Source organism: Petromyzon marinus, unplaced genomic scaffold (assembly GCF_048934315.1).
Source record: "Petromyzon marinus isolate PM22_M1 ecotype Great Lakes invasive population unplaced genomic scaffold, UKy_Petmar_22M1.pri1.0 PM_Scaffold_175, whole genome shotgun sequence".
NCBI lineage: Eukaryota > Metazoa > Chordata > Hyperoartia > Petromyzontiformes > Petromyzontidae > Petromyzon > Petromyzon marinus.
This window is the reverse complement of record NW_027423141.1, coordinates 15,161-38,581: the sequence shown is the minus strand read 5'-3', so window position 1 is coordinate 38,581 and position 23,421 is coordinate 15,161. Positions and strand designations below refer to the sequence as shown.

Genomic DNA, 23,421 nt, shown 5'->3' with positions numbered 1-23,421 from the left:
ATTACTATACACTACATTACTATACACTATACACTACATTACTATACACTATACACTACATTACTATACACTATACACTACATTACTATACACTACATTACTATACACTACATTACTATACACTATACACTACATTACTATACACTATACACTACATTACTATACACTACATTACTATACACTACATTACTATACACTATACACTACATTACTATACATTATACACTACATTACTATACACTACATTATTATACACTATACACTACATTACTATACACTATACACTACATTACTATACACTATACACTACATTACTATACACTATACACTACATTACTATACACTACATTACTATACACTACATTACTATACACTATACACTACATTACTATACACTATACACTACATTACTACACACTCCAGCGCTGGTAGGACAGCGCTGGAGTGGGAGAATCCACGCTCAGTTCGCGACCTTTAAGCTGTGTCAGAAGTAAAACACCAAGCGCCTTGACAAAGGAATTAGCATATAATTTAGCATTGAAATGGCTCATCGAAATAGCTAAGTTAAAGTATACACATCCGCAGAGGCACCCCTTGACAAAGGAATTAGCATAGAATTTAGCATTGAAATGGCTCATCATCGAAATAGCTAAGTTAAAGTATACACATCCGCAGAGGCACCCCTTGACAAAGGAATTAGCATAGAATTTAGCATTGAAATGGCTCATCGAAATAGCTAAGTTAAAGTATACACATCCGCAGAGGTACCTCTTGACAAAGGAATTAGCATAGAATTTAGCATTGAAATGGCTCATTGAAATAGCTACGTTAAAGTATACACATCTGCAGAGGTACCCCTTGACAAAGGAATTAGCATAGAATTTAGCATTGAAATGGCTCATTGAAATAGCTAAGTTAAAGTATACACATCCGCAGAGGCACCCCTTGACAAAGGAATTAGCATAGAATTTAGCATTGAAATGTCTCATCGAAATAGCTAAGTTAAAGTATACACATCCACAGAGGTACCCCTTGACAAAGGAATTAGCATAGAATTTAGCATTGAAATGGCTCATCGAAATAGCTAAGTTAAAGTATACACATCCGCAGAGGCACCCCTTGACAAAGGAATTAGCATAGAATTTAGCATTGAAATGGCTCATCGAAATAGCTAAGTTAAAGTATACACATCTGCAGAGGTACCCCTTGACAAAGGAATTAGCATATAATTTAGCATTGAAATGGCTCATCGAAATAGCTAAGTTAAAGTATACACATCCGCAGAGGTACCCCTTGACAAAGGAATTAGCATATAATTTAGCATTGAAATGGCTCATCGAAATAGCTAAGTTAAAGTATACACATCCGCAGAGGCACCCCTTGACAAAGGAATTAGCATAGAATTTAGCATTGAAATAGCCGAGTGATTAGCTTGTAACTTGGTCACAGAAATAGCTGTGTTAAAGTCAAGAGCATACATATTCACCGAGGCACCTGGTACTCATCAAACAGGAGAATTTAGCGAAACACAACCACGCTCAGACAGCGGACCTTTAAACTGTGTGCGAGCCTACAAGGTTTTCTGACAAAGAAATTAGCGTAAAAATTAGCATTTGATTGGCCGATTTTAGGAAAGGTTCGGGGGGGGGAAGGGGTGGAGGGGGAGTTTACCTATTGATGGTGTGAAAAGGGAGAATTTCTAAGAGCTGCGAAAGTTTGGGGTGCCACTACTTGAAAAAATATACCGTACCATTAAAATTAGTTTAATGCTTAGTTCGATTTAGAACATCTTTCCAATGGTTGCTTAATTTGAAACCATCCTCTCGGGTGAAATTGTGTCTGTGTTTGTAGATCTGAATTGCCTCGTGAACAAATCTCTGATTAAAAACCCGTGGGTTTGCAAAGAAGCTTGGTATCGGAGAAAATTATATCGTGATCTCCCACAGCGTTGTAACAGTGATCAGCCACGGCAGAAGAATTCGTTCTGCCGTGTTTCAAATCTGATTTGTGCTCGCGAATTCGGTCAGAGGCGTGTCGCTTTGTCTCCCCGATACAGCAATCACCGCAGGTACAACTCAATTTGTAAACCCCGGGGTACTGTAAATCAGGAATGACAGCCTTCACGGATGGGATCAGATTATCAACATCTCACCTGTAGACCAGGCGAGGCAGTCAACATCTCACCTGTATACCAGGCGAGGTAGTCAACATCTCACCTGTAGGCCAGGTGAGGTAGTCGACATCTCAACTGTAGGCCAGGTGAGGTAGTCAATATCTCACCTGTAGGCCAGGCGAGGTAGTCAACATCTCACCTGTAGACCAGGCGAGGTAGTCAACATCTCACCTGGTATACCAAAAAAGGTAGTCAACATCTCACCTGTATACCTGGTGAGGTAGTCAACATCTCACCTGTATACCTGGTGAGGTAGTCAACATCTCACCTGTATACCAGGCGAGGTAGTCAACATCTCACCTGTATACCTGGCGAGGTAGTCAACATCTCACCTTCATACCAGGCGAGGTAGCAACATCTCACCTGTATACCAAGCGAGGTAGTCAACATCTCACCTGTAGACCAGGCGAGGTAGTCAACATCTCACCTGTAGGCCAGGCGAGGTAGTCAACATCTCACCTGTAGACCAGGCGAGGTAGTCAACATCTCACCTGTATACCAGGCGAGGTAGTCAACATCTCACCTGTAGGCCAGGCGAGGTAGTCAACATCTCACCTGTAGACCAGGCGAGGTAGTCAACATCTCACCTGTATACCTAGCGAGGTAGTCAACATCTCACCTGTAGACCAGGCGAGGTAGTCAACATCTAACCTGTATACCTGGCGAGGTAGTCAACACCTCACCTGTATACCTGGCGAGGTAGTCAACATCTCACCTGTATACCTGGCGAGGTAGTCAACATCTTACCTGTAGACCAGGCGAGGTAGTCAACATCTCACCTGTAGGCCAGGCGAGGTAGTCAACATCTCACCTGTAGACCAGGCGAGGTAGTCAACATCTCACCTGTAGACCAGGCGAGGTAGTCAACATCTCACCTGTATACCTGGCGAGGTAGTCAACATCTCACCTGTATACCTAGCGAGGTAGTCAACATCTCACCTGTATACCTGGCGAGGTAGTCAACATCTTACCTGTAGACCAGGCGAGGTAGTCAACATCTCACCTGTAGGCCAGGCGAGGTAGTCAACATCTCACCTGTAGACCAGGCGAGGTAGTCAACATCTCACCTGTATACCAGGCGAGGTAGTCAACATCTCACCTGTAGGCCAGGCGAGGTAGTCAACATCTCACCTGTAGACCAGGCGAGGTAGTCAACATCTCACCTGTATACCTAGCGAGGTAGTCAACATCTCACCTGTATACCTGGCGAGGTAGTCAACATCTCACCTGTATACCTGGCGAGGTAGTCAACATCTCACCTGTAGACCAGGCGAGGTAGTCAACAACTCACCTGTATACCTGGCGAGGTAGTCAACATCTCACCTGTAGACCAGGGCGAGGTAGTCAACAACTCACCTGTAGACCAGGCGAGGTAGTCAACATCTCACCTGTATACCAGGCGAGGTAGTCAACATCTCACCTGTAGACCAGGTGAGGTAGTCAACATCTCACCTGTAGACCAGGCGAGGTAGTCAACATCTCACCTGTATACCTGGCGAGGTAGTCAACATCTCACCTGTAGACCAGGCGAGGTAGTCAACATCTCACCTGTATACCTGGTGAGGTAGTCAACATCTCACCTGTAGACCAGGCGAGCTAGTCAACATCTCACCTGTAGACCTGGCGAGGTAGTCAACATCTCACCTGTATACCAGGCGAGGTAGTCAACACCTCACCTGTAGACCAGGCGAGGTAGTCAACATCTCACCTGTAGACCAGGAGAGCTAGTCAACATCTCACCTGTAGACCAGGCGAGGTAGTCAACATCTCACCTGTAGACCAGGCGAGGTAGTCAACATCTCACCTGTAGACCAGGCGAGGTAGTCAACATCTCAACTGTAGACCAGGCGAGGTAGTCAACATCTCACCTGTATACCTGGCGAGGTAGTCAACATCTCACCTGTAGGCCTGGCGAGGTAGTCAACATCTCACCTGTATACCTGGCGAGGTAGTCAACATCTCACCTGTAGACCAGGTGAGGTAGTCAACATCTCACCTGTATACCAGGCGAGGTAGTCAACATCTCACCTGTATACCTGGCGAGGTAGTCAACATCTCACCTGTATACCTGGCGAGGTAGTCAACACCTCACCTGTAGGCCAGGCGAGGTAGTCAACATCTCACCTGTAGACCAGGTGAGGTAGTCAACATCTCACCTGTAGACCAGGCGAGGTAGTCAACATCTCACCTGTAGACCAGGCGAGGTAGTCAACATCTCACCTGTATACCTGGCGAGGTAGTCAACATCTCACCTGTATACCTGGCGAGGTAGTCAACATCTCACCTGTATACCTGGCGAGGTAGTCAACATCTCACCTGTAGACCAGGGCGAGGTAGTCAACATCTCACCTGTATACCAGGCGAGGTAGTCAACATCTCACCTGTAGACCAGGCGAGGTAGTCAACATCTCACCTGTAGACCAGGCGAGGTAGTCAACATCTCACCTGTAGACCAGGCGAGGTAGTCAACATCTCACCTGTATACCTGGCGAGGTAGTCAACATCTCACCTGTAAACCTAGCGAGGTAGTCAACATCTCACCTGTATACCTGGTGAGGTAGTCAACATCTCACCTGTATACCTAGCGAGGTAGTCAACATCTCACCTGTAGGCCAGGCGAGGTAGTCAACATCTCACCTGTATACCAGGCGAGGTAGTCAACATCTCACCTGTATACCTGGCGAGGTAGTCAACATCTCACCTGTAGACCAGGCGAGGTAGTCAACATCTCACCTGTAGACCAGGGCAAGGTAGTCAACATCTCACCTGTATACCAGGCGAGGTAGTCAACATCTCACCTGTATACCTGGCGAGGTAGTCAACATCTCACCTGTATACCTGGCGAGGTAGTCAACATCTCACCTGTAGACCAGGTGAGGTAGTCAACATCTCACCTGTATGCCAGGCGAGGTAGTCAACATCTCACCTGTAGACCAGGCGAGGTAGTCAACATCTCTCTGCTTGTTCTGCAGGAGGATGTTTCCCACCTTCCAGGTGAAGGTGTTCGGCATGGACCCCGTGGCCGACTACGTCCTGCTCATGGACTTCATTCCTGTTGACGACAAGAGATACAGGTATGGTACAGGTGTGGTATAGGTGTGGTGTAGGTGTGGTGTAGGTGTGGTGTAGGTGTGGTGTAGGTATGGTGTAGGTGTGGTGTAGGTGTGGTGTAGGTGTGGTGTAGGTGTAGGTATGGTACAGGTGTGGTGTGGTGTAGGTGTGGTGTAGGTGTGGTGTAGGTGTGGTGTAGGTGTGGTACAGGTGTGGTGTAGGTGTGGTGTAGGTGTGGTGTAGGTGTGGTACAGGTGTGGTGTAGGTGTGGTGTGGTACAGGTGTGGTGTAGGTGTTGTGTAGGTGTGGTGTAGGTGTGGTGTGGTGTAGGTGTGGTGTAGGTGTGGTGTAGGTGTGGTGTAGGTGTGAAGTAGGTGTGGTGTAGGTGTGGTGTAGGTGTGGTGTAGGTGTGGTGTAGGTGTGGTGTGGTGTGGTGTAGGTGTGGTGTAGGTGTGGTGTAGGTGTAGGTGTGGTGTAGGTGTGGTACAGGTGTAGTGTAGGTGTGGTGTAGGTGTGGTGTAGGTGTGGTGTAGGTGTAGTGTGGTACAGGTGTGGTGTAGGTATGGTGTAGGTGTGGTGTAGGTGTGGTGTAGGTGTGGTGTAGGTGTAGGTGTGGTGTAGGTGTGGTGTAGGTGTGGTGTAGGTGTGGTACAGGTGTGGTGTGGTGTGGTGTAGGTGTGGTGTAGGTGTGGTGTAGGTGTGGTGTGGTGTGGTGTAGGTGTGGTGTAGGTGTGGTGTGGTGTGGTGTAGGTGTGGTGTAGGTGTGGTGTAGGTGTGGTGTAGGTGTGGTGTGGTGTAGGTGTGGTGTAGGTGTGGTGTAGGTGTGGTGTAGGTGTGGTGTAGGTGTGGTACAGGTGTGGTGTAGGTGTGGTGTAGGTGTGGTGTAGGTGTGGTGTAGGTGTGGTACAGGTGTGGTGTAGGTGTGGTGTAGGTGTGGTACAGGTGTGGTGTAGGTGTGGTGTGGTACAGGTGTGGTGTAGGTGTGGTGTAGGTGTGGTGTGGTGTAGGTGTGGTGTAGGTGTGGTGTAGGTGTGGTGTAGGTGTGGTGTGGTGTAGGTGTGGTGTAGGTGTGGTGTAGGTGTGGTGTAGGTGTGAAGTAGGTGTGGTGTAGGTGTGGTGTAGGTGTGGTGTAGGTGTGGTGTAGGTGTAGGTGTGGTGTAGGTGTGGTACAGGTGTGGTGTAGGTGTGGTGTAGGTGTGGTGTAGGTGTGGTGTAGGTGTAGTGTGGTACAGGTGTGGTGTAGGTATGGTGTAGGTGTGGTGTAGGTGTGGTGTAGGTGTGGTGTAGGTGTAGGTGTGGTGTAGGTGTGGTGTAGGTGTGGTGTAGGTGTGGTGTAGGTGTGGTACAGGTGTGGTGTAGGTGTGGTGTAGGTGTGGTGTGGTGTGGTGTGGTGTAGGTGTGGTGTAGGTGTGGTGTGGTGTGGTGTAGGTGTGGTGTAGGTGTGGTGTAGGTGTGGTGTAGGTGTGGTGTAGGTGTGGTGTGGTGTAGGTGTGGTGTAGGTGTGGTGTAGGTGTAGGTGTGGTGTAGGTGTGGTGTGGTACAGGTGTGGTGTAGGTGTGGTGATGGTGGTACAGGTGTGGGTGTGGTGTAGGTGTCGGTGTGGTGTAGGTGTGGTACAGGTGTGGTGTTGGAGGTGGTGGTGGTAGTGGTGGTGGAGGTGGTGGTGGAGATGGTGGTGGTGGTGGAGGTGGTGGTGGTGGAGGTGGTGGTGGTGGTGGTGGTGGAGGTGGTGGTGGAGATGGTGGTGGTGGTGGAGGTGGTGGTGGTGGTGGTGGAGGTGGTGGTGGAGATGGTGGTGGTGGTGGAGGTGGTGGTGGTGGAGATGGTGGTGGTGGTGGAGGTGGTGGTGGTGGAGATGGTGGTGGTGGTGGAGGTGGTGGTGGTTGTGGTAGTGGTGGTTCTGCTCCATGACTCACTACGTAGTGAGTCTCTCTCTCTCCGTGTCTCTCTCTCCCCGTGTCTCTCTCTCCCCGTGTCTCTCTCTCCCCGTGTCTCTCTCTCCCCGTGTCTCTCTCTCCCCGTGTCTCTCTCTCCCCGTGTCTCTCTCTCCCCGTGTCTCTCTCTCCCCGTGTCTCTCTCTCCCCGTGTCTCTCTCTCCCCGTGTCTCTCTCTCCCCGTGTCTCTCTCTCCCCGTGTCTCTCTCTCCCCGTGTCTCTCTCTCTCCGTGTCTCTCTCTCCCCGTGTCTCTCTCTCCCCGTGTCTCTCTCTCCCCGTGTCTCTCTCTCCCCGTGTCTCTCTCTCCCCGTGTCTCTCTCTCCCCGTGTCTCTCTCTCCCCGTGTCTCTCTCTCCCCGTGTCTCTCTCTCCCCGTGTCTCTCTCTCCCCGTGTCTCTCTCTCCCCGTGTCTCTCTCTCCCCGTGTCTCTCTCTCCCCGTGTCTCTCTCTCCCCGTGTCTCTCTCTCCCCGTGTCTCTCTCTCCCCGTGTCTCTCTCTCCCCGTGTCTCTCTCTCCCCGTGTCTCTCTCTCCCCGTGTCTCTCTCTCCCCGTGTCTCTCTCTCCCCGTGTCTCTCTCTCCCCGTGTCTCTCTCTCCCCGTGTCTCTCTCTCCCCGTGTCTCTCTCTCCCCGTGTCTCTCTCTCCCCGTGTCTCTCTCTCCCCGTGTCTCTCTCTCCCCGTGTCTCTCTCTCCCCGTGTCTCTCTCTCCCCGTGTCTCTCTCTCCCCGTGTCTCTCTCTCCCCGTGTCTCTCTCTCCCCGTGTCTCTCTCTCCCCGTGTCTCTCTCTCCCCGTGTCTCTCTCTCCCCGTGTCTCTCTCTCCCCGTGTCTCTCTCTCCCCGTGTCTCTCTCTCCCCGTGTCTCTCTCTCCCCGTGTCTCTCTCTCCCCGTGTCTCTCTCTCCCCGTGTCTCTCTCTCCCCGTGTCTCTCTCTCCCCCGTGTCTCTCTCTCCCCGTGTCTCTCTCTCTCTCCGTGACTCCCCCCTTGTCTCACCCCCCATGTCTCTCACCCCCCGTGTCTCACCCCGTGTCTCTCTCCCCGTGTCTCTCTCCCCCCGTGTCTCTCTCCCCCCGTGTCTCACCCCCCGTGTCTCTCTCTCCCCGTGTCTCTCTCCCCCCGTGTCTCTCTCTCCGTGTCTCTCTCCCCGTGTCTCACTCCCCGTGTCTCTCTCTCCCCGTGTCTCTCTCTCCCCGTGTCTCTCTCCCCCTGTCTCTCTCCCCGTGTCTCTCTCCCCGTGTCTCACTCCCCCGTGTCTCTCTCCCCGTGTCTCTCTCTCCCCGTGTCTCTCTCCCCGTGTCTCTCTCCCCGTGTCTCTCTCCCCGTGTCTCTCTCCCCGTGTCTCTCTCCCCGTGTCTCTCCCCCCCCGTCTCTCTCCCCGTGTCTCTCTCTCCCCGTGTCTCTCTCTCCCCGTGTCTCTCTCTCCCCGTGTCTCTCTCCCCCTGTCTCTCTCCCCGTGTCTCTCTCCCCGTGTCTCACTCCCCCGTGTCTCTCTCCCCGTGTCTCTCTCTCCCCCTGTCTCTCTCCCCGTGTCTCTCTCCCCGTGTCTCACTCCCCCGTGTCTCTCTCCCCGTGTCTCTCTCCCCGTGTCTCTCTCCCCGTGTCTCTCTCCCCGTGTCTCACCCCCCTTGTCTCTCTCCCCCCGCGTCTCACCCCCCCCCGTCTCTCTCCCCCCCCCGTGTCTCTCCCCCCCCCCCGTGTCTCTCTCCCCGTGTCTCTCTCCCCGTGTCTCACCCCCCTTGTCTCTCTCCCCGTGTCTCTCTCGCCCCCCTTGTCTCACCCCCCTTGTCCCACACCCCCCCCCCCGTGTCTCACCCCCCGTGTCTCTCTCTCCCCCCGTGTCTCTCCCCCCCCCCCGTGTCTCTCTCCCCGTGTCTCTCTCCCCGTGTCTCACCCCCCTTGTCTCTCTCCCCGTGTCTCTCTCGCCCCCCTTGTCTCACCCCCCTTGTCCCACACCCCCCCCCCCCGTGTCTCACCCCCCGTGTCTCTCTCTCCCCCCTTGTCTCACCCCCCTTCTCTCCCCCCCTTGTCTCTCACCCCCCTTGTCTCACCCCTCCATGTCTCACCCCCCGTGTCTCACCCCCCGTGTCTCACCCCCCGTGTCTCACCCCCCTTGTCTCTCCCCCCTTGTCTCACCCCCCGTGTCTCACCCCCCGTGTCTCACCCCCCTTGTCTCACCCCCCGTGTCTCTCTCTCTCCCCGTGTCTCTCTCTCTCCCCGTGTCTCTCTCTCCCCGTGTCTCACCCCCCTTGTCTCACCCCCCATGTCTCTCTCCCCGTGTCTCTCTCTCTCCCCGTGTCTCTCTCTCCCCGTGTCTCACCCCCCTTGTCTCTCCCCCCGCGTCTCACCCCCCTTGCATCACCCCCCCTTGTCTCCCACCCCCGTGTCTCACCCCCCTTATCTCTCCCCGTGTCTCACCCCCCTTGTCTCACCCCCCTTGTCCCACCCCCCGTGTCCCACCCACCCACACACCAGGTACGCCTTCCACAGCTCCGCGTGGCTTGTGGCCGGCAAGGCAGACCCGGCGATGCCCGGACGCATCCACGTCCACCCAGACTCGCCGGCGCGCGGGGCCACGTGGATGAAGCAAATCGTGTCCTTCGACAAACTCAAACTCACCAACAACCTTCTGGACGATAACGGGCACGTGAGTCACTCACTCAGTCACTCACTCAGTCACTCAGTCACTCGCTCACTCACTCGCTCACTCAGTCACGTGGATGAAGCAAATCGTGTCCTTCAACAAACTCAAACTCACCAACAACCTTCTGGACGATAACGGGCACGTGAGTCACTCACTCAGTCACTCACTCAGTCAGTCATTCAGTCAGTCACTCGCTCACTCAGCCACGTGGATCAAGCAAATCGTGTCCTTCGACAAACTCAAACTCACCAACAACCTTCTGGACGATAACGGGCACGTGAGTCACTCACTCGCTCAGTCAGTCACTCGCTCAGTCAGTCAGTCAGTCACTCAGTCACTCAGTCACTCACTCGCTCACTCAGCCACGTGGATGAAGCAAATCGTGTCCTTCGACAAACTCAAACTCACCAACAACCTTCTGGACGATAACGGGCACGTGAGTCACTCGCTCAGTCAGTCACTCAGTCAGTCACTCAGTCACTCACTCAGTCACTCGCTCACTCAGCCACGTGGATGAAGCAAATCGTGTCCTTCGACAAACTCAAACTCACCAACAACCTTCTGGACGATAACGGGCACGTGAGTCACTCACTCAGTCACTCAGTCAGTCAGTCACTCACTCAGTCACTCGATCAGTCGCTCAGTCACTCACTCAGTCACTCGCTCAGTCACTCAGTCACTCAGTCAGTCACTCGCTCACTCAGCCACGTGGATGAAGCAAATCGTGTCCTTCGACAAACTCAAACTCACCAACAACCTTCTGGACGATAACGGGCACGTGAGTCACTCACTCAGTCACTCAGTCAGTCAGTCACTCACTCAGTCACTCGATCAGTCGCTCAGTCACTCACTCAGTCACTCGCTCAGTCACTCAGTCACTCAGTCAGTCACTCGCTCACTCAGCCACGTGGATGAAGCAAATCGTGTCCTTCGACAAACTCAAACTCACCAACAACCTTCTGGACGATAACGGGCACGTGAGTCACTCACTCAGTCACTCACTCAGTCAGTCAGTCACTCAGTCAGTCACTCAGTCAGTCACTCAGTCACTCAGTCACTCGCTCAGTCACTCAGTCAGTCACTCGCTCACTCAGTCACGTGGATGAAGCAAATCGTGTCCTTCGACAAACTCAAACTCACCAACAACCTTCTGGACGATAACGGGCACGTGAGTCACTCACTCAGTCACTCAGTCAGTCACTCAGTCACTCAGTCAGTCAGTCAGTCACTCGCTCACTCAGCCACGTGGATGAAGCAAATCGTGTCCTTCGACAAACTCAAACTCACCAACAACCTTCTGGACGATAACGGGCACGTGAGTCACTCACTCGCTCGGTCAGTCAGTCACTCAGTCACTCAGTCACTCGATCAGTCACTCAGTCACTCACTCAGTCACTCAGTCACTCGCTCACTCAGCCACGTGGATGAAGCAAATCGTGTCCTTCGACAAACTCAAACTCACCAACAACCTTCTGGACGATAACGGGCACGTGAGTCACTCGCTCAGTCAGTCACTCAGTCAGTCACTCAGTCACTCACTCAGTCACTCGCTCACTCAGCCACGTGGATGAAGCAAATCGTGTCCTTCGACAAACTCAAACTCACCAACAACCTTCTGGACGATAACGGGCACGTGAGTCACTCACTCAGTCACTCAGTCAGTCAGTCACTCACTCAGTCACTCGATCAGTCGCTCAGTCACTCACTCAGTCACTCGCTCAGTCACTCAGTCACTCAGTCAGTCACTCGCTCACTCAGCCACGTGGATGAAGCAAATCGTGTCCTTCGACAAACTCAAACTCACCAACAACCTTCTGGACGATAACGGGCACGTGAGTCACTCACTCAGTCACTCACTCAGTCACTCAGTCACTCGCTCACTCAGTCACGTGGATGAAGCAAATCGTGTCCTTCGACAAACTCAAACTCACCAACAACCTTCTGGACGATAACGGGCACGTGAGTCACTCACTCAGTCACTCACTCAGTCAGTCAGTCACTCAGTCAGTCACTCAGTCAGTCACTCAGTCACTCAGTCACTCGCTCAGTCACTCAGTCAGTCACTCGCTCACTCAGTCACGTGGATGAAGCAAATCGTGTCCTTCGACAAACTCAAACTCACCAACAACCTTCTGGACGATAACGGGCACGTGAGTCACTCACTCAGTCACTCAGTCAGTCACTCAGTCACTCAGTCAGTCAGTCAGTCACTCGCTCACTCAGCCACGTGGATGAAGCAAATCGTGTCCTTCAACAAACTCAAACTCACCAACAACCTTCTGGACGATAACGGGCACGTGAGTCACTCACTCGCTCGGTCAGTCAGTCACTCAGTCACTCAGTCACTCGATCAGTCACTCAGTCACTCACTCAGTCACTCAGTCACTCGCTCACTCAGCCACGTGGATGAAGCAAATCGTGTCCTTCGACAAACTCAAACTCACCAACAACCTTCTGGACGATAACGGGCACGTGAGTCACTCACTCGCTCAGTCAGTCACTCGCTCAGTCACTCGCTCAGTCACTCAGTCACTCAGTCAGTCACTCAGTCAGTCACTCAGTCACTCAGTCAGTCAGTCAGTCACTCACTCAGTCACGTGGATGAAGCAAATCGTGTCCTTCGACAAACTCAAACTCACCAACAACCTTCTGGACGATAACGGGCACGTGAGTCACTCACTCAGTCACTCACTCAGTCACTCAGTCACTCGCTCACTCACTCGCTCACTCAGTCACGTGGATGAAGCAAATCGTGTCCTTCGACAAACTCAAACTCACCAACAACCTTCTGGACGATAACGGGCACGTGAGTCACTCACTCGCTCAGTCAGTCACTCGCTCAGTCACTCAGTCAGTCACTCAGTCACTCAGTCACTCACTCGCTCACTCAGTCACGTGGATGAAGCAAATCGTGTCCTTCGACAAACTCAAACTCACCAACAACCTTCTGGACGATAACGGGCACGTGAGTCACTCATTCAGTCACTCACTCAGTCAGTCACTCACTCAGTCACTCAGTCACTCAGTCACTCACTCGCTCACTCAGTCACGTGGATGAAGCAAATCGTGTCCTTCGACAAACTCAAACTCACCAACAACCTTCTGGACGATAACGGGCACGTGAGTCACTCATTCAGTCACTCAGTCAGTCACTCAGTCACTCAGTCAGTCAGTCAGTCACTCGCTCACTCAGTCACGTGGATGAAGCAAATCGTGTCCTTCTACAAACTCAAACTCACCAACAACCTTCTGGACGATAACGGGCACGTGAGTCACTCACTCAGTCACTCAGTCAGTCACTCACTCAGTCACTCATTCAGTCATTCAGTCACTCGCTAAGTCACTCAGTCAGTCACTCAGTCACTCACTCAGTCACTCAGTCACTCACTCGCTCACTCAGTCACGTGGATGAAGCAAATCGTGTCCTTCGACAAACTCAAACTCACCAACAACCTTCTGGACGATAACGGGCACGTGAGTCACTCACTCGCTCAGTCAGTCACTCACTCAGTCACTCGCTCAGTCACTCAGTCAGTCACTCGCTCAGTCACTCGCTCAGTCAATCAGTCACTCGCTAAGTCACTCAGTCACTCAGTCACTCACTCGCTCACTCAGCCACGTGGATGAAGCAAATCGTGTCCTTCGACAAACTCAAACTCACCAACAACCTTCTGGACGATAACGGGCACGTGAGTCACTCACTCAGTCAGTCACTCACTCAGTCAGTCACTCAGTCACTCAGTCAGTCACTCAGTCACTCAGTCACTCACTCAGTCACGTGGATGAAGTAAATCGTGTCCTTCGACAAACTCAAACTCACCAACAACCTTCTGGACGATAACGGGCACGTGAGTCACTCACTCAGTCACTCAGTCAGTCACTCAGTCACTCGCTAAGTCACTCAGTCACTCAGTCAGACACTCAGTCAGTCACTCAGTCAGTCACTCAGTCACTCAGTCACTCGCTCAGTCACTCAGTCAGTCACTCGCTCACTCAGTCACGTGGATGAAGCAAATCGTGTCCTTCTACAAACTCAAACTCACCAACAACCTTCTGGACGATAACAGGCACGTGAGTCACTCACTCAGTCACTCAGTCAGTCACTCAGTCACTCAGTCAGTCACTCAGTCACTCGCTCACTCAGCCACGTGGATGAAGCAAATCGTGTCCTTCGACAAACTCAAACTCACCAACAACCTTCTGGACGATAACGGGCACGTGAGTCACTCACTCACTCAGTCACTCAGTCACTCACTCAGTCACTCAGTCACTCACTCAGTCACTCAGCCACGTGGATGAAGCAAATCGTGTCCTTCGACAAACTCAAACTCACCAACAACCTTCTGGACGATAACGGGCACGTGAGTCACTCACTCACTCAGTCACTCAGTCACTCACTCAGTCACTCAGTCACTCACTCAGTCACTCAGCCACGTGGATGAAGCAAATCGTGTCCTTCGACAAACTCAAACTCACCAACAACCTTCTGGACGATAACGGGCACGTGAGTCACTCACTCACTCAGTCACTCAGTCACTCACTCAGTCACTCAGTCACTCACTCAGTCACTCAGCCACGTGGATGAAGCAAATCGTGTCCTTCGACAAACTCAAACTCACCAACAACCTTCTGGACGATAACGGGCACGTGAGTCACTCACTCGCTCGGTCAGTCAGTCACTCAGTCACTCAGTCACTCATTCGCTCACTCAGTCACGTGGATGAAGCAAATCGTGTCCTTCGACAAACTCAAACTCACCAACAACCTTCTGGACGATAACGGGCACGTGAGTCACTCACTCAGTCACTCACTCAGTCACTCAGTCACTCAGTCAGTCACTCACTCAGTCAGTCACTCACTCAGTCAGTCACTCACTCAGTCACTCGATCAGTCGCTCAGTCACTCACTCAGTCACTCAGTCACTCGCTCACTCAGTCACGTGGATGAAGCAAATCGTGTCCTTCGACAAACTCAAACTCACCAACAACCTTCTCGACGATAACGGGCACGTGAGTCACTCACTCAGTCAGTCACTCACTCAGTCACTCAGTCACTCACTCAGTCACTCAGTCAGTCACTCGCTCACTCAGCCACGTGGATGAAGCAAATCGTGTCCTTCGACAAACTCAAACTCACCAACAACCTTCTGGACGATAACGGGCACGTGAGTCACTCAATCAGTCAGTCACTCAGTCACTCAGTCACTCGCTCACTCAGTCACTCACTCAGTCACTCGCTAAGTCACTCAGTCAGTCACTCGCTAAGTCACTGAGTCAGTCAGTCACTCACTCGCTCACTCAGCCACGTGGATGAAGCAAATCGTGTCCTTCGACAAACTCAAACTCACCAACAACCTTCTGGACGATAACGGGCACGTGAGTCACTCACTCAGTCACTCAGTCAGTCACTCAGTCACTCGCTCTCTCAGTCACGTGGATGAAGCAAATCGTGTCCTTCGACAAACTCAAACTCACCAACAACCTTCTGGACGATAACGGGCACGTGAGTCACTCACTCGCTCAGTCAGTCAGTCACTCGCTCAGTCAGTCAGTCAGTCACTCACTCAGTCACTCAGTCACTCAGTCACTCGCTCACTCAGTCACTCAGTCACTCACTCGCTCACTCAGTCACGTGGATGAAGCAAATCGTGTCCTTCGACAAACTCAAACTCACCAACAACCTTCTGGACGATAACGGGCACGTGAGTCACTCACTCGCTCAGTCAGTCACTCAGTCAGTCACTCGCTCAGTCAGTCACTCAGTCAGTCACTCAGTCACTCGCTCACTCAGCCACGTGGATGAAGAAAATCGTGTCCTTCGACAAACTCAAACTCACCAACAACCTTCTGGACGATAACGGGCACGTGAGTCACTCACTCGCTCAGTCAGTCACTCGCTCAGTCAGTCAGTCAGTCACTCAGTCACTCAGTCACTCACTCGCTCACTCAGTCACGTGGATGAAGCAAATCGTGTCCTTCGACAAACTCAAACTCACCAACAACCTTCTGGACGATAACGGGCACGTGAGTCACTCGCTCAGTCACTCACTCAGTCACTCACTCAGTCACTCAGTCACTCCGTCACTCACTCAGTCACTCACTCAGTCACTCAGTCAATCAGTCGCTCACTCAGTCGCTCACTCAATCACGTGGATGAAGCAAATCGTGTCCTTCGACAAACTCAAACTCACCAACAACCTTCTGGACGATAACGGGCACGTGAGTCACTCACTCGCTCACTCAGTCACTCGCTCAGTCACTCAGTCACTCACTCAGTCACTCACTCAGTCAGTCAGTCACTCGCTCACTCAGTCACGTGGATGAAGCAAATCGTGTCCTTCGACAAACTCAAACTCACCAACAACCTTCTGGATGATAACGGGCACGTGAGTCACTCACTCAGTCACTCACTCAGTCACTCACTCAGTCAGTCAGTCACTCGCTCACTCAGTCACGTGGATGAAGCAAATCGTGTCCTTCGACAAACTCAAACTCACCAACAACCTTCTGGACGATAACGGGCACGTGAGTCACTCACTCAGTCACTCAGTCAGTCACTCAGTCACTCGCTAAGTCACTCAGTCACTCAGTCAGTCACTCAGTCAGTCACTCAGTCAGTCACTCAGTCACTCAGTCACTCGCTCAGTCACTCAGTCAGTCACTCGCTCACTCAGTCACGTGGATGAAGCAAATCGTGTCCTTCGACAAACTCAAACTCACCAACAACCTTCTGGACGATAACGGGCACGTGAGTCACTCACTCAGTCAGTCACTCAGTCAGTCACTCACTCAGTCACTCATTCAGTCATTCAGTCACTCGCTAAGTCAGTCAGTCAGTCACTCAGTCACTCACTCAGTCACTCAGTCACTCACTCGCTCACTCAGCCACGTGGATGAAGCAAATCGTGTCCTTCGACAAACTCAAACTCACCAACAACCTTCTGGACGATAACGGGCACGTGAGTCACTCACTCAGTCAGTCACTCACTCAGTCACTCACTCAGTCAGTCACTCACTCAGTCACTCGATCAGTCGCTCAGTCACTCACTCAGTCACTCAGTCACTCGCTCACTCAGTCACGAGGATGAAGCAAATCGTGTCCTTCGACAAACTCAAACTCACCAACAACCTTCTGGACGATAACGGGCACGTGAGTCACTCACTCAGTCAGTCACTCAGTCACTCAGTCAGTCAGTCAGTCACTCGCTCAGTCACTCAGTCATTCACTCGCTCACTCAGCCACGTGGATGGAGCAAATCGTGTCCTTCGACAAACTCAAACTCACCAACAACCTTCTGGACGATAACGGGCACGTGAGTCACTCACTCAGTCAGTCAGTCAGTCACTCACTCAGTCACTCATTCAGTCATTCAGTCACTCACTCAGTCACTCGATCAGTCGCTCAGTCACTCACTCAGTCAATCAGTCACTCGCTCACTCAGTCACGTGGATGAAGCAAATCGTGTCCTTCGACAAACTCAAACTCACCAACAACCTTCTGGACGATAACGGGCACGTGAGTCACTCACTCAGTCACTCAGTCAGTCACTCACTCAGTCACTCATTCAGTCATTCAGTCACTCGCTAGGTCACTCAGTCAGTCACTCAGTCCCTCACTCAGTCACTCAGTCACTCACTCGCTCACTCAGCCACGTGGATGAAGCAAATCGTGTCCTTCGACAAACTCAAACTCACCAACAACCTTCTGGACGATAACGGGCACGTGAGTCACTCACTCAGTCACTCAGTCACTCACTCACTCAGTCACTCAGTCACTCACTCGCTCACTCAGTCACTCGCTCAGTCACTCAGTCACTCAGTCACTCAGTCAGTCACTCGCTCACTCAGTCACTCGCTCAGTCACTCAGTCACTCAGTCACTCAGTCACTCAGTCACTCGCTCACTCAGTCACGTGGATAAAGCAAATCGTGTCCTTCGACAAACTCAAACTCACCAACCACCTTCTGGACGATAACGGGCACGTGAGTCACTCACTCAGTCAGTCACTCACTCAGTCAGTCACTCAGTCACTCAGTCAGTCACTCAGTCACTCAGTCACTCTCTCAGTCACGTGGATGAAGCAAATCGTGTCCTTCGACAAACTCAAACTCACCAACAACCTTCTGGACGATAACGGGCACGTGAGTCACTCACTCAGTCAGTCACTCACTCAGTCACTCACTCAGTCAGTCACTCACTCAGTCACTCGATCAGTCGCTCAGTCACTCACTCAGTCACTCAGTCACTCGCTCACTCAGTCACGTGGATGAAGCAAATCGTGTCCTTCGACAAACTCAAACTCTCCAACAACCTTCTGGACGATAACGGGCACGTGAGTCACTCACTCAGTCACTCAGTCAGTCAGTCACTCGCTCACTCAATCACGTGGATGAAGCAAATCGTGTCCTTCGACAAACTCAAACTCACCAACAACCTTCTGGACGATAACGGGCACGTGAGTCGCTCACTCAGTCAGTCACTCAGTCACTCACTCAGTCAGTCAGTCAGTCACTCGCTCACTCAGTCACGTGGATGAAGCAAATCGTGTCCTTCGACAAACTCAAACTCACCAACAACCTTCTGGACGATAACGGGCACGTGAGTCACTCACTCACTCACTCAGTCAGTCACTCACTCAGTCACTCGCTCAGTCACTCAGTCACTCAGTCAGTCAGTCACTCACTCGCTCACTCAGCCACGTGGATGAAGCAAATCGTGTCCTTCGACAAACTCAAACTCACCAACAACCTTCTGGACGATAACGGGCACGTGAGTCACTCACTCGCTCGGTCAGTCAGTCACTCACTCAATCAGTCACTCAGTCAGTCACTCACTCAGTCACTCACTCAGTCACTCAGTCAGTCACTTGCTCACTCAGCCACGTGGATGAAGCAAATCGTGTCCTTCGACAAACTCAAACTCACCAACAACCTTCTGGACGATAACGGGCACGTGAGTCACTCACTCGCTCAGTCAGTCACTCAGTCAGTCACTCAGTCGTTCACTCAGTCACTCGCTCAGTCAGTCACTCAGTCACTCAGTCAGTCAGTCACTCAGTCACTCGCTCACTCAGTCACGTGGATGAAGCAAATCGTGTCCTTCGACAAACTCAAACTCACCAACAATCTTCTGGACGATAACGGGCACGTGAGTCACTCACTCGCTCGGTCAGTTAGTCACTCACTCAGTCACTCAGTCACTCAGTCACTCGCTCACTCAGTCACTCAGTCACTCACTCGCTCAGTCACTCGCTCAGTCACTCACTCAGTCAGTCACTCAGTCAGTCACTCAGTCAGTCAGTCAGTCACTCACTCAGTCAGTCACTCAGTCAGTCACTCAGTCACTCGCTCACTCAGTCACTCACTCAGTCACTCAGTCACTCACTCAGTCACTCAGTCAGTCACTCACTCAGTCGCTCTGTCACTCACTCAGTCACTCAGTCAGTCACTCACTCAGTCGCTCTGTCGCTCACTCGCTCGGTCACTCGCTCAGTCAGTCAGTCACTCAGTCAGTCACTCAGTCACTCGCTCACTCAGTCACTCAGTCAGTCACTCGCTCACTCAATCACGTGGATGAAGCAAATCGTGTCCTTCGACAAACTCAAACTCACCAACAACCCTCTGGACGATAACGGGCACGTGAGTCACTCACTCGCTCACTCAGTCAGTCACTCACTCAGTCACTCAGTCAGTCACTCAGTCAGTCACTCACTCAGTCACTCGCTCAGTCACTCAGTCACGTGGATGAAGCAAATCGTGTCCTTCGACAAACTCAAACTCACCAACAACCTTCTGGACGATAACGGGCACGTGAGTCACTCGCTCAGTCAGTCACTCACTCAGTCACTCAGTCACTCAGTCAGTCACTCAGTCACTCGCTCAGTCACTCAGTCACTCGCTAAGTCACTCAGTCACTCAGTCACTCACTCGCTCAGTCACTCAGTCACTCACTCGCTCAGTCACGTGGATGAAGCAAATCGTGTCCTTCGACAAACTCAAACTCACCAACAACCTTCTGGACGATAACGGGCACGTGAGTCACTCACTCGCTCGGTCAGTCAGTCACTCAGTCAGTCAGTCAGTCACTCACTCAGTCACTCACTCAGTCAGTCAGTCACTCGCTCACTCAGTCACGTGGATGAAGCAAATCGTGTCCTTCGACAAACTCAAACTCACCAACAACCTTCTGGACGATAACGGGCACGTGAGTCACTCACTCAGTCACTCACTCAGTCACTCACTCAGTCACTCAGTCACTCACTCAGTCACTCACTCAGTCAGTCACTCGCTCAGTCACTCAGTCACGTGGATGAAGCAAATCGTGTCCTTCGACAAACTCAAACTCACCAACAACCTTCTGGACGATAACGGGCACGTGAGTCACTCGCTCAGTCAGTCACTCACTCAGTCACTCAGTCACTCAGTCAGTCACTCAGTCACTCGCTCAGTCACTCAGTCACTCGCTAAGTCACTCAGTCACTCACTCGCTCAGTCACTCAGTCACTCGCTCACTCAGTCACGTGGATGAAGCAAATCGTGTCCTTCGACAAACTCAAACTCACCAACAACCTTCTGGACGATAACGGGCATGTGAGTCACTCACTCGCTCGGTCAGTCAGTCACTCAGTCAGTCAGTCAGTCACTCACTCAGTCACTCACTCAGTCAGTCAGTCACTCGCTCACTCAGTCACGTGGATGAAGCAAATCGTGTCCTTCGACAAACTCAAACTCACCAACAACCTTCTGGACGATAACGGGCACGTGAGTCACTCACTCAGTCACTCACTCAGTCACTCACTCAGTCACTCAGTCACTCACTCAGTCACTCACTCAGTCAGTCAGTCACTCGCTCACTCAGTTACGTGGATGAAGCAAATCGTGTCCTTCGACAAACTCAAACTCACCAACAACCTTCTGGACGATAACGGGCACGTGAGTCACTCACTCAGTCACTCAGTCAGTCACTCAGTCACTCGCTAAGTCACTCAGTCACTCAGTCAGTCACTCAGTCAGTCACTCAGTCAGTCACTCAGTCACTCAGTCACTCGCTCAGTCACTCAGTCAGTCACTCGCTCACTCAGTCACGTGGATGAAGCAAATCGTGTCCTTCGACAAACTCAAACTCACCAACAACCTTCTGGACGATAACGGGCACGTGAGTCACTCACTCAGTCAGTCACTCAGTCAGTCACTCACTCAGTCACTCATTCAGTCATTCAGTCACTCGCTAAGTCAGTCAGTCAGTCACTCAGTCACTCACTGAGTCACTCACTCGCTCACTCAGCCACGTGGATGAAGCAAATCGTGTCCTTCGACAAACTCAAACTCACCAACAACCTTCTGGACGATAACGGGCACGTGAGTCACTCACTCAGTCAGTCACTCAGTCAGTCACTCACTCAGTCACTCATTCAGTCATTCAGTCACTCGCTAAGTCAGTCAGTCAGTCACTCAGTCACTCACTCAGTCACTCAGTCACTCACTCGCTCACTCAGCCACGTGGATGAAGCAAATCGTGTCCTTCGACAAACTCAAACTCACCAACAACCTTCTGGACGATAACGGGCACGTGAGTCACTCACTCAGTCAGTCACTCACTCAGTCACTCACTCAGTCAGTCACTCACTCAGTCACTCGATCAGTCGCTCAGTCACTCACTCAGTCACTCAGTCACTCGCTCACTCAGTCACGAGGATGAAGCAAATCGTGTCCTTCGACAAACTCAAACTCACCAACAACCTTCTGGACGATAACGGGCACGTGAGTCACTCACTCAGTCAGTCACTCAGTCACTCAGTCAGTCAGTCAGTCACTCGCTCAGTCACTCAGTCATTCACTCGCTCACTCAGCCACGTGGATGAAGCAAATCGTGTCCTTCGACAAACTCAAACTCACCAACAACCTTCTGGACGATAACGGGCACGTGAGTCACTCACTCAGTCAGTCAGTCAGTCACTCACTCAGTCACTCATTCAGTCATTCAGTCACTCACTCAGTCACTCGATCAGTCGCTCAGTCACTCACTCAGTCAATCAGTCACTCGCTCACTCAGTCACGTGGATGAAGCAAATCGTGTCCTTCGACAAACTCAAACTCACCAACAACCTTCTGGACGATAACGGGCACGTGAGTCACTCACTCAGTCACTCAGTCAGTCACTCACTCAGTCACTCATTCAGTCATTCAGTCACTCGCTAGGTCACTCAGTCAGTCACTCAGTCACTCACTCAGTCACTCAGTCACTCACTCGCTCACTCAGCCACGTGGATGAAGCAAATCGTGTCCTTCGACAAACTCAAACTCACCAACAACCTTCTGGACGATAACGGGCACGTGAGTCACTCACTCAGTCACTCAGTCACTCACTCACTCAGTCACTCAGTCACTCACTCGCTCACTCAGTCACTCGCTCAGTCACTCAGTCACTCAGTCACTCAGTCAGTCACTCGCTCACTCAGTCACTCGCTCAGTCACTCAGTCACTCAGTCACTCAGTCACTCAGTCACTCGCTCACTCAGTCACGTGGATAAAGCAAATCGTGTCCTTCGACAAACTCAAACTCACCAACCACCTTCTGGACGATAACGGGCACGTGAGTCACTCACTCAGTCAGTCACTCACTCAGTCAGTCACTCAGTCACTCAGTCAGTCACTCAGTCACTCAGTCACTCACTCAGTCACGTGGATGAAGCAAATCGTGTCCTTCGACAAACTCAAACTCACCAACAACCTTCTGGACGATAACGGGCACGTGAGTCACTCACTCAGTCAGTCACTCACTCAGTCACTCACTCAGTCAGTCACTCACTCAGTCACTCGATCAGTCGCTCAGTCACTCACTCAGTCACTCAGTCACTCGCTCACTCAGTCACGTGGATGAAGCAAATCGTGTCCTTCGACAAACTCAAACTCTCCAACAACCTTCTGGACGATAACGGGCACGTGAGTCACTCACTCAGTCACTCAGTCAGTCAGTCACTCGCTCACTCAATCACGTGGATGAAGCAAATCGTGTCCTTCGACAAACTCAAACTCACCAACAACCTTCTGGACGATAACGGGCACGTGAGTCGCTCACTCAGTCAGTCACTCAGTCACTCCCTCAGTCAGTCAGTCAGTCACTCGCTCACTCAGTCACGTGGATGAAGCAAATCGTGTCCTTCGACAAACTCAAACTCACCAACAACCTTCTGGACGATAACGGGCACGTGAGTCACTCACTCACTCAGTCAGTCACTCACTCAGTCACTCGCTCAGTCACTCAGTCAGTCAGTCAGTCAGTCACTCACTCGCTCACTCAGCCACGTGAATGAAGCAAATCGTGTCCTTCGACAAACTCAAACTCACCAACAACCTTCTGGACGATAACGGGCACGTGAGTCACTCACTCGCTCGGTCAGTCAGTCACTCACTCAGTCAGTCACTCAGTCAGTCACTCACTCAGTCACTCACTCAGTCAGTCACTTGCTCACTCAGCCACGTGGATGAAGCAAATCGTGTCCTTCGACAAACTCAAACTCACCAACAACCTTCTGGACGATAACGGGCGCGTGAGTCACTCACTCGCTCAGTCAGTCACTCAGTCAGTCACTCAGTCGTTCACTCAGTCACTCGCTCAGTCAGTCAC

General features: G+C 51.7%; 1 protein-coding gene across 1 annotated transcript in view; it reads left to right on the top strand.

Moving 5' to 3' along the window:
- LOC142922804 (T-box transcription factor TBX1-like) overlaps nt 1-23,421 on the top strand; it is a 40,063-nt gene that overhangs the window by 6,762 nt on the left and 9,880 nt on the right. Inside the window, exons 2-3 of the mRNA XM_076063739.1 lie at nt 5,146-5,247; nt 9,628-9,799. Coding sequence (XP_075919854.1) covers nt 5,146-5,247; nt 9,628-9,799 — 274 coding nt within the window. The remainder of the gene's footprint in view (nt 1-5,145; nt 5,248-9,627; nt 9,800-23,421) is intronic.